General features: G+C 42.7%; 1 protein-coding gene across 1 annotated transcript in view; it reads left to right on the top strand.

Annotated features, from left to right (window-relative positions):
• MYL10 (myosin light chain 10) overlaps positions 1 to 11268 on the top strand; it is a 64557-nt gene extending 53289 nt beyond the window's left edge. The window contains exons 6-7 of the mRNA XM_068265992.1: positions 1062 to 1110; positions 11031 to 11268. Of these exons, the coding sequence (XP_068122093.1) occupies positions 1062 to 1110; positions 11031 to 11135 (154 nt within the window). The 3' untranslated portion in view covers positions 11136 to 11268. The remainder of the gene's footprint in view (positions 1 to 1061; positions 1111 to 11030) is intronic.
• Positions 11269 to 12412: the final 1144 nt, after the last annotated feature.

The following is a 12412-nucleotide window of genomic DNA, read 5'->3' as shown; positions in this document are numbered from 1 at the left end:
ACTTACATGACTTTCGCCACTGCTGTGTCACCGCCGAAGTTCCGACAGTAAAGCGTTGTTGACTTTGTGGTTGCTCGGCAGCCGATCTGGCACTTCCGGCATGATGTGACGCATTACGTGTGCTAGGCCCCAGTGCATTGCATTGTTGTTGCGTTACCAGGGCAACGCAACACACTCTTGCAAAGTAAGTGTAAAAGGGGCCTGGAGTCTAACTCCAATCTTATAAAACAAATTGTATTAAATGCACTGTCATAAAGTGGGCTAGAGAAAGTGTGGAGAACTTGCTGGAATTAACTCAGGGCTTGTCCGTCCTATACTCTGATACAGATACACAGATAGGCAATTAAAATAAAGTCATTAAACAGAAGGATTACATTTTGTGTCACCCCCAGCAGGCCTGCAAAAATAACAGCCTCTCAATCAGTTTCTGATCACCATTTGATATTTTTATTGAAATCGATGAAGCTGGCTTTGGTTTCTAATACATTTTCATTAGATTCGGTGCTTTTATTGAATCTAACATCTAATCAATTAAAAAATCTACCGTAATAATGTACAATGGCCTTAATGCTTGCATGTAGGAATGCGACCATCTTCCAGACAGATGTCAACACACACATGTTGTAACATAGGATTTCATATTATAGAAACGTTTATTTTATTTATTTTGCTTGTAAGTACCCATTCATTATTCTATGATGTTTCTTCCATAGACAGACAACATTGCATCATGCTTAGGGCCTATAGTTAGCGACCTGAGTCGTTCAATGTACTTTGCAAAAGTGCTGTGGAAGATGTTAGCAGTGCTATATAAATGCATAATAGTAATAATAATGTCTTGGCTAAATGTAGTTCTCTTTTGACATTGAGAGCACATGGAAATGTATTTCTGTGCAATCAAAGAGAAAGCCATTTTCTTTCCAGCCTTCAAAGTAGCTGGTTTTCAAAGCTTAAGTCAACAATCTGCGTACCTTTGGGACATTAGCACTGTTTTCTCGACAGAGACTTGTGTCATACATATAATAACACAGGGTCTAATTTTCTTTTCATTTATTTAACAGCATTAGGGAAATGCTAACAACTCAAGCGGACAGATTCAACCAGGAAGAGGTATGATTCCTTACTTGTTTCATGATGTGCAGAACTTATTATATGGCTTAACTGGTATTAACTTATTCCCGACAAAACAAAACTGTATTTCCCAAGCTCTGGACAGTCAAGATCACAGATGACTCAATATAAAAATCCTGTCAGTGTCTGAGTACTTTGTGTACTTTATATCAGGTGTTCTTAAAGGAGCACTGTAGTGATATATAGTAAAATACAGTAAATTATTCAGGATACCCACTTTTAGGGTAATTTTACTGGTTACAGCATCAGGAACACTTCCAATATCTATATATTGCTGTATATTGAATGTAGCCCAGCCCTCCCAATGTTGCTTAGCCTAGGCTTTTTAGCTATATGGAATCCCCCCCCCCCCCTTCCTCATCCTGAGCATTCTGGAAGACCAGATATATTTTGTACCAGTTTCAGAGATTTCAGCGTACAAACATTATTATTATATATTGAATTTTTATAGCGCCAACATTACGCAACGCTGTACAACACATAAGATTACAGACTGGGGTGACCGACAACACAATACAACTAGTAAGCAATAAGATACACAACACAATACAGGTAATAAGCAATACAGGTAGTAATACAATGCCAGATTATAAACTGGAGTGGAAGTCCCAGTAGTACAAGTTAACATTACTCTGGGTAGAGTGTACACAAGGAAAGAGGGCCAAAGGCTTACACTCTAGAATGTAGAATTCACATGACAGAACTGAAGATGTCATGAGGCACCCACAGGTGCACTCTGATCCGCCCTCCATGCAAAATGATTGTTTTAAAATGTCCGTTTTGCACTTAAAAGTGCAAAAAACACCACTTTTAAAAACATCCGTTTTGCATGAATTAGTTAATAAAGGCCTGCCCATTCGTTTAATGAAAATGTCACCCACCACCTACACTAAGGCAGTGTGGAGGGAGTAAGCAGACAGTATGACACTGGCTACAGCAAGGTTTGGTCTTCCATTTCCTGTGGCTGCAGTGATGTGGACAGGGCCGGCCCTAGACTTTTTGCCGCCTGAGGCAAAATTTAGAAAAAATTATTGCTGACGCCCCTGCCAACCCCCGCCGAGCTGGAGGGGTAGCGGGCAGGACGGGGGTATTGGGCCTAGCGGCGGGGAGGGGGGTCGGACCCCCACCTCCCTCGCCTGGGTCCCCCGTCCTCCGCTCCCCTCCAGCCTTAAATAGATCAGAAGTGCTACTCGTAAGAGGCAGTGGGCGGGGAGGACTCACCTCTTCTTCGCTCGATCCAGTGTGCGCTCCACTGACGTCACTTCCTGGAACGCCGTCCACTTACAATACAGTGGGTGGCGTTGCAGGAAGTGACGTCAGTGGAGCGCACGCTGGATCGAGGAAGAGGTGAGTCCTCCCCGCCCACTGCCTCTTACGAGTAGCGCTTCGGATCTATTTAAGGCTGGAGGGGAGCGGAGGACGGGGACCCAGGCGAGGGAGGGGGGGGTCCGACCCCCCCTCCCCGCCGCTAGGCCCAATACCCCCGTCCTGCCCGCTACCCCTCCAGCTCGGCGGCCGCCTCCCCCCACCCACCGACGGGCGGATGACGCCCCTAGAAATGTGCCGCCTGAGGCAAAAGTTTCACCCCGCCTCATGAGCGGGCCGGCCCTGGATGTGGAATCAGTTATGTTGGGTGGGGGAGTGATAGAGGTTTCAGGAATCAGATAGGATAAGTGTACTTAATCATTCAACATCCTTTAAAAAATACTGTTTCTCTTAATTGTCTTTACTAAGGTGCTGTGCATGCAAATAAGGGATTCTGTGACAAATGGAAAAGCATAATAATTAAAATATAAAAATACATGCAAAATAACAAGTTATATCTTTGCAGTCTTACCAGGAAGGGAAGTCCTCTTTTAAAAAGGTGTCTTTGATCACTCAGCAGATATTATGATTCAGCTTAATGCTGTTTAATGAAAGATGCAATGTTAGTAGTGTTGAGGAGATGGCTGTCGGATGTATAATGATGTCACCAGGCATCACATGTTTCCACAACAACATTTTGATGCTGTCCATATCCAAAGAAATAAAACAGCTACTTCACAACATCTACAATACCCTACAACTGCCCACAAGAAACAATGACTGCAAGCCACAGCAGAAACTAATTCCTCCATAACCACTTCCTTGAAGAGACTCTGTAACAAAATTGTCAGCCTTATTTCTTATATCCTATAAGTTCCTATACCTGTTCTAATGTGGTCTGGATTACTGCAGCCTTTTATAGTTGCACTATCTCTGTAATATATCCAATCTTCTTTTCTTTGTCAAGCTTTGTCGAACCAGGGAGGAATGGGCTGCCTCTGTTGTAATGAATACAAGTTATACACACCTCCTGCAGGCTCTGTGTGCTTTGTTTACGCCTCACAGACTGCTTTCAGTTTCAGCTTGCCTGTGTGATGCAGGTTGTGAGGCTGAGGGGGGAGGGAGCTGCATGTCACATGCTGAGAAACTGTGAGAATCCCAGACTGGAGTGCAGATAATTCACTATGTAATAAAAACTTGTAGCATACTGCAACATGAATATATATATATATATATATATGTATATACATATATATATATATATGTATATATATATATATATGTGTATATATATATATATATATATATATATATATATATATATATATATATATACATATATATATATATATATAGGGAGTGCAGAATTATTAGGCAAATGAGTATTTTGACCACATCATCCTCTTTATGCATGTTGTCTTACGCCAAGCTGTATAGGCTCGAAAGCCTACTACCAATTAAGCATATTAGGTGATGTGCCTCTCTGTAATGAGAAGGGGTGTGGCCTAATGACATCAACACCCTATATCAGGTGTGCATAATTATTAGGCAACTTCCTTTCCTTTGGCAAAATGGGTCAAAAGAAGGACTTGACAGGCTCAGAAAAGTCAAAAATAGTGAGATATCTTGCAGAGGGATGCAGCACTCTTAAAATTGCAAAGCTTCTGAAGCGTGATCATCGAACAATCAAGCGTTTCATTCAAAATAGTCAACAGGGTCGCAAGAAGCGTGTGGGAAAACCAAGGCGCAAAATAACTGCCCATGAACTGAGAAAAGTCAAGCGTGCAGCTGCCAAGATGCCACTTGCCACCAGTTTAGCCATATTTCAGAGCTGCAACATCACTGGAGTGCCCAAAAGTACAAGGTGTGCAATACTCAGAGACATCGCCGAGGTAAATAAGGCTGAAAGACCACCACCACTGAACAAGACACACAAGCTGAAACGTCAAGACTGGGCCAAGAAATATCTCAAGACCGATTTTTCTAAGGTTTTATGGACTGATGAAATGAGAGTGAGTCTTGATGGGCCAGATGGATGGGCCCGTGGCTGGATTGGTAGAGGGCAGAGAGCTCCAGTCCGACTCAGACGCCAGCAAGGTGGAGGTGGAGTACTGGTTTGGGCTGGTATCATCAAAAATGAGCTTGTGGGGCTTTTTCGGGTTGAGGACGGAGTCACGCTCAACTCCCAGTCCTACTGCCAGTTTCTGGAAGACACCTTCTTCAAGCAGTGGTACAGGAAGAAGTCTGCATCCTTCAAGAAAAACATGATTTTCATGCAGGACAATGCTCCATCACACGCATCCAAGTACTCCACAGCGTGGCTGGCAAGAAAGGGTATACAAGAAGAAAAACTAATGACATGGCCTCCATGTTCACCTGATCTGAACCCCATTGAGAACCTGTGGTCCATCATAAAATGTGAGGTTTACAAGGAGGGAAAACAGTACACCTCTCTGAACAGTGTCTGGGAGGCTGTGGCTGCTGCTGCACGCAATGTTGATGGTGAACAGATCAAAACACTGACAGAATCCATGGATGGCAGGCTTTTGAGTGTCCTTGCAAAGAAGGTGGCTATATTGGTCACTGATTTGTTTTTGTTTTTGAATGTCAGAAATGTATATTTGTGAATGTTGAGATGTTATATTGGTTTCACTGGTAAAAAATAAATAATTAAAATGGGTATACTGTATATTTGTTTTTTGTTAAGTTGCCTAATAATTATGCACAGTAATAGTTACCTGCACACACAGATATCCCCCTAAAATAGCTAAAACTAAAAACAAACTAAAAACTACTTTCAAAAATATTCAGCCTTGATATTAATGAGTGTTTTGGGTTCATTGAGAACATGGCTGTTGTTCAACATTAAAATTATTCCTCAAAAATACAATATACACATATACACATATACATAGACACATATTAGTGTATATATATATATACCGTATATACTCGCATATAAGCCGACCCGCATATAAGCCGACCCCCCAACTTTTCCCTGAAAAAACAGGGAAAAATGATTGACCCCCATATAAGCCGGGGGTAGGAAATGCTGGATTGGTGCAGCCCCCCAGTGTGTCCCAATATAGCTAGTATAGTGCCCAGTATAGGTAGGTAGTGTCCAGTATAGCTAGTATAGTGCCCAGTATAGCTAGTAAAGTGCCCAGTATAGCTAGTAAAGTGCCCAGTATAGCTAGTAAAGTGCCCAGTATAGCTAGTAAAGTGCCCAGTATAGCCAGTATAGTGCCCAGTATAGGTAGGTAGTGCCTCAGTTTAGCTAGTATAGTGCCCAGTTTAGCTAGTATAGTGCCCCAGTATGGCTAGTAAAGTGCCCAGTTTAGTTAGTATAGTGCCCAGTTTAGCCAGTATAGTGCCCAGTTTAGCCAGTATAGTGCCCAGTTTAGCTAGTATAGTGCCCAGTTTAGCCAGTATAGTGCCCAGTTTAGCCAGTATAGTGCCCAGTTTAGCTAGTATAGTGCCCCAGTTTAGCTAGTAAAGTGCCCAGTTTAGCCAGTATAGTGCCCAGTTTAGCTAGTATAGTGCCCAGTTTAGCCAGTATAGTGCCCAGTTTAGCTAGTATAGTGCCCCAGTATGGCTAGTAAAGTGCCCAGTTTAGCCAGTATAGTGCCCAGTTTAGCCAGTATAGTGCCCAGTTTAGCCAGTATAGTGCCCAGTTTAGGTAGTATAGTGCCCAGTTTAGCCAGTATAGTGCCCAGTTTAGCTAGTATAGTGCCCAGTTTAGCTAGTATAGTGCCCAGTTTAGCTAGTATAGTGCCCAGCATAGGTGGGTAGTGCTCCCCCCCGCTCCCCCCGCGGCCGCCGCTGCTATTTTACCTTCTTAGACAGCGGCCGCTTCCTAATCCGCGTTCCTCTTCTCTCTCAGTGTCAGTGTATCACAGCAGCGCGCCGGGCGCTGCTGCTGTGACGATGCAGGGGGCAGGAAATAGCGCGGCTCCCTATAACGGCGATCTGTATCGCTGTTACCAAGGGAACCGCTCTTTCCTGCCCCCTGCATCGTCACAGCAGCAGCGCCCGGCGTGCTGCTGTGATACACTGACACTGAGAGAGAAGAGGAACGCGGATTAGGAAGCGGCCGCTGTCTAAGAAGGTAAAATAGCAGCGGGGGGAGCGGGGAGGGGGGAGCGGGGAGGGGAGGGGGGGGGCGCGGACCACCCGACCACCCGACCACCCACCACCCACCACTCACCACTAGACCACCAGGGAAGACTCGCATACAAGCCGACCCCCCAACTTTTGACCCCCTTTTTGGGGGTCAAAAATTCGGCTTGTATGCGAGTATATACGGTATATATATATATATATATATATATATATATATATATATATATATATACAAACTTCCCTTCCTGGTTAGCGGCCATGTTTTTTGTTTGTAAACTCTGCCTAAAACTGGCAATTAAAGGCCAGGATCGTGGCGGGGAGTGGCGGAAACGGCACTGACCTCCTTCATGCATCTAGGCTAAGAACCAGGGCAAACAGGATTGCACAAGACCCCCGCCACCACGGCAGTCGCTTCTTCTACCACATGCGCTCAGGCCGCCGCTACAGAACTATTCCAATTAAAACTTCCAGGCAGAGCAGGGACAAGGTCCTCCAGCACCCAAGGCTGAGACACCAAAGTGCGCCCCTCCATCCCTCCCACCCCAGCTGTCACACACTGATTGCTATTAGACTAAGAGTGCCACAGGGCCCACAACCTCCCCAACACCTTAATATCTAGTTATCTGGCTTGCAGTCACTGCTATGTATCCACTTTTCTTATTTCTTTCTGCGTCACACACAATTAGGAATGACAGCTGAATGAATTGTGCGCCCCCTCCTACACAGCGCCCTGAGGCTGGAGCCTCTTCAGCCTATGCCTCGGCCCGGCCCTGCTTCCAGGCACAGGAACTCCTTTTTCCCCCAAGCTGTGCACCTTCTTAACTAGTGCATGCCCACTCAGCATGCCCTCAGAGCATAGCGTCACGGTCACCTCGCAATTCTGACAAATTATATATAGGCCCCTACATCGGCACGCTTGTTTCTAGACTGTCTGTGTTTTTACTTTTTGCAATATGACTGTTTCCCATTCTATGTAAGTTCTGAGTGCGGCATCCGTCGCACTTAGCGAAATAAATCTGATTCTGATTCTGATTCTGAAAGAGGGATCCAGGAGATCACAGTGACTCGATTGGTATGTTTTTTATTGTACAAATCGGACAGTACAGATTCTCTTTTACAATCATCAATATTCACTCATGTCTTCCATTAACAGCCTGCAGTGCATGACTGGCCAGTGTGCCCCAAATAAAAATGGATATATCTCTAAATTAACAGAAAAACATAATCAAGTAAGAAATTACTTATTTAGCCTACCTATCCTGTTGTTTTTAGTCTTCAAAGTCAGATTTAGGATAAACGTGATATGAAAAAAGAAAAGAAGCTTTCTTCTGGTTTTCATCTTTACTGTTTTTCTGTAATGCTAAAAGTGACATCACTTCTGCCCTTTTCCTTTCTTTTCTTTATTGAAACCAGCTCAGTGTTTATTTTCCCTCCATACTGCCAAATCGTACAGACCCTCTCACAGCACACATCACCTAGACAACAGGCCCACATCACTGTGCAAAAGCTTTAGCTGGGGCTTTCTGGTTTCATAGTGTCCTTATCTTATCCAAAATAGGAAGCCTTCTTTTATTTGCATGATGAGAAAAGGTTGTTACTGTAGCTTAGAAAAAAAAAATGCCCTCCAATCCCACTGGCACTACACAGTTCCAGCAGTTAGGCAAAGGCACCCAGTCTAGGTAAAGAGAAAAAAAGTTGGGGGACATATAGAGACTTATTTTAGAAAAAAAAGGGGGTTGCATATACAGTATTTTGGGGCACTAACTATTTTTTGCCAATTTTTTTTTTAATACTTACAATCTGTAGTGAAAGTCAACATCCTTATGTCCCCTAACAATGCCCCTTATAAGAGATTGCGGTTGTATTAATGGTCAGTGTGCTTTTTAATAGCTATTGCTTACATCTATGTTTTTTGTGCCCATTAGTAATACGAATTGGCATTTGTGGTCAGCACACCCTTCTGCTCTTCTGATAAATTCTCCATTTGTATTGGCGGTCAGTGTGCTTTATTCTCTGATAAATTCTTCATTTGTATTGGCGGTCAGTGTGCTTTATTCTCTGATAAATTCTCCATTTGTATTGGCGGTCAGTGTGCTTTATTCTCTGACAAATTCTCCATTTGTATTGGCGGTCAGTGTGCTTTATTCTCTGATAAAAGACCCATTAGCACATTCAAATGTTAATTCTATTTAACACAAAATTGTGGCTAATTTGTAATCATTACACTTTTCTCACTGTGATCTAGAGATTTATTGATCCTGGACTTCTATAAGGCTCAGAAGAACTGTATAGGTAGTGAATACTAGCTAATAATAATTAACTAATAGTTTTGCTTGATTACACCTCTGTTCAGTTCAGCGTTGCCCCCCCCCAAAAAAAAAAAACTCAAAATGTTCTGGATTCAGAAGGTCTAGATTCCAAAACATGATAGCAGTCAATGGAGAGAAATAAGCTGAACATGCTGTATCCAGCGCAGGAGATTTGGGCTCAGCCGGCGCCACCATAATCCGTGATAGGAATTACGGCTATAGCGGCACACAGTGAGTAACTTCGGCGCCGTCAGAAGTCGGAGTTGAAGTTACTTTTAAAACACTTTAATACGGCTGCCAGCAATAGCTTGAAGCCGAGTTGCATAATTCCCCACTATCCACGTGGACCTAGAGGGGGAATAGTAATTAACGCCGCCGGGACTTGTTAAGGAGCAGGGTAAGCGTATATCGGCTGTATCCTGCGCCAAATCTCCCGGTGGCGATTTCACTTGTACTCATTGTACTTTAATAAAATGGGGTAAATGTATACATTGCTGAGTAGGAGCCATTTTATGCGGCTTCGAGGGCATCATGGGAAAGACAAAAATCTTTCCATTTACAGCTTTTTAGGTATCCCTTAATACTGCCTGTGCTGTTGTGGAACCCAAAAGGGCTATTTCTGGAGATCTGCAACTCATAATTTGCTCTATATGCCAGACTTTTTTTGTTGTTAAATATATTGGTTTGTGCACAACACCATCAGCTCCCTATCTCTTCCAGTGAACATGTTAGTAAGCCGTCAGTGAACTTCCCGGCGGCGTTAAATCCTATTCCCCCTCCAAGTCGTCACAACTCGGAGGGAGGTGTAATTTAGGCTCTGGCGAGCCCCAAATTGATCTTACATACCTCGTGCAATTGCTGCTATGGGGCGCCTGGTTGGTCAGTGCCGTGTGCCGAAACCACCTGCTTCCATTTTCCAGATGTAAGTACGGTAATTGAAATCGATGCCCCGTTAACCGCCTCCTATCCCTGCCAGGGTGTAGATTTCAATTACTCGCCACTGCTTGATCCTGTCGCTCTCGCTGCTCTCATTACTCAGTGGCACCACTGCAGCTTGCTTTCCTGATGACAGCTGAGCTCTGTACTCCGTTTTTTCATTTGCTCCTGATCCTGTGATTACTGTGAGCCAATCACGGTGATCAGAGGTCGAAATCCAATAAAAAAAAATCAAGGCTTTGCTCTTGTAGTATAAGCCTCAACTGTTGCCAATTTAGCAAATGGCATTTATTGAGTTGCTCCATAAATAAACATATTTTAACCTTAGCTGTGGGCATAAAAATATTTTTTCTTAGTAGAAGAAAGAAAAGTAGGCATCTGTCATAGAGGTTTATCGAGTAAAAATTGGTAACGTTTTTTGTGCACAGTGCTCCATAGCGGACATTGCCCAGTTAGCGCAACCTGGGCACTGGCATAGCACATGGTACCATGACAATGTATGTTTACCTAAGTAATACAGGTCATGCTAATAGCACAACATGAGCCACCTAACCGTTGAGAGTTATGGTAAGATTCTACCAACAGTTAGTCAATGCACCTCATAGTAACCAAAAAAATTGAGTCCTCTGGGATTGTTTCTTAAAAAGTACCAGGTGGCACTCCATTTTGAAGGCTTAGTATTAAATACCGTTCTTGGGAACAAAAATACACAAGGATAACTTTACAATGAGCCTGTTTTACCATATTTAAAGAGCAACACAAACAAACTTGAAAAGTCATGCAGAGCGCACTCTGACGAAAAGTCGCCAGGGCTACAAGAGAGGCAGAACGATGTTCAAGGGGTCTTGCTGAATGTTGACTAAGCCACACTCATACAAGCTATAAGTAGATGGCCCATGTGGAAATACACATACTCAGTACAATACTTCCTTTTTTCCCAGCAGTAACACTAAACTAAACTAACACTAAACTTGTTGCAAGAGAGAAAGCAAATAAACGGCAAACCTCATCTATTTCTGAGATGGTAATGACTATCTCTGTGGTTAGTGAAAATGCTGCCAGTCTAACTCTCTTTGAACAATACCGCACAGTCAAGACTTGCCCGTGCCACATATGCACACCACATTGCCTTGTGTTATACAACAGAAAATGCTGAAATCATGAAAAGAGATATTACCAAGATTTTATTGATATCTGATGTAACCTTATATTGCCCTTGTGTCCTAGATCAGCCAGATGTTCCATGCCTTCCGCCCAGATGTTGCCGGGAACTTGGATTACAAGAATCTATGTTATGTTATCACCCATGGTGAAGAGAAGGACCAGGAGTGATGTGATTACACAATTAAAGACAGAGGTTCTACAATGGGAACAGCATTTCAAGATGTTGACTGATTTACTGTGATGATCAAAGGGCCTAAATTGTTTTAACTGTCTCATTAATAAAAACAAATATTCACTGCCAGTGTTTGCGCTGTCATTCCGTGTATATTCGGGATTTAGCATGTTCCAACTGATGTCTTTCAGCTCTTGGCATGCGTAAATCACAATTGTGCATATTGATAGAGCAGCACAGTTGGAGGCATTTCCTGTAGACGAGCATACAGAAGAGATAAGCATGACTATATGGGGCCAGTAATGTTTGCAGATCCAGGTTTTCCAGTTGTAAAGGCTCGCCACAATTACTTTATTTCTGGATTCACAAGTTATATACTGGGCTTAGTGTACATCTGGAAACGCTGGCACAATGAACTTGGATCTACTTTGTAAGAAAACAAAACATAAAATAAAAGTTATAGTGAGGATCTTGTTAATAAAAAAAGCAAAATTCATGCCCATCACTAATAATGATCAGGAATAGACAAAACGAAATGGAAAGAAGTAAGAAAAGAGAAATAAGAAAGTAAATAGAGAAATAGGAAAGGGTCTGTTCGTTTTCTGGAGTCCCCCCAAACTCTCAGTTAACTATTTGACATTCCTGGACGTGAAACTCACGTCCAGGAAGCCATGTGCGCTCCTGCGCGTCCACGCGGCCGATCGCGCGCGTGCACGCGCGCTCCCGGCCGGCGGTTTGTTAGCCAGTGAATCAGTGAATCGGGCAACGGTGCCCGATCACTGATTCCTCTCCCCCGCAGAAAAAGCGACAGCTTCTCTCGGAAGCTACGCTTTTTCTGCTTCCTATGTCGCTCTAAGCGTACGTGGTACGCTTAGAGTGACGTCACTGTAAACAACTCATGGCTGCCATCTTGTGGCCAAAAAGTAAACTACATCTAAATGTTAAATAAAAATAAAAATACACATATTTACAAAAAAAAAAATACAATTTCAATCCCACCCTCCCAAAAATACCCACATAAAATGTTTAATTAAAAAAAAAAAAAAACATTACAATTAAAAAAAAAAAAAAAACACAAATATTTACCTAAGGGTCTAAACTTTTTAAATATCTATGTAAAGATGAAATATTTCTTTTTTTTTTTTTTTATTATAAGCTTGTAAATAGTGATGAATGCAAAACGGAAAAAATGCACTTTTATTTCCAAATAAAATATTGTCGCCATACATTGTGATAGGGACATAATTTAAATGGTGTAATAAACGGGACAAAT

Source organism: Hyperolius riggenbachi, chromosome 2, assembly GCF_040937935.1.
Source record: "Hyperolius riggenbachi isolate aHypRig1 chromosome 2, aHypRig1.pri, whole genome shotgun sequence".
In the NCBI taxonomy this organism is placed as follows: domain Eukaryota; kingdom Metazoa; phylum Chordata; class Amphibia; order Anura; family Hyperoliidae; genus Hyperolius; species Hyperolius riggenbachi.
Note: the sequence above shows the minus strand (reverse complement) of the source record. Positions and strands in the feature narration are given on the sequence as shown.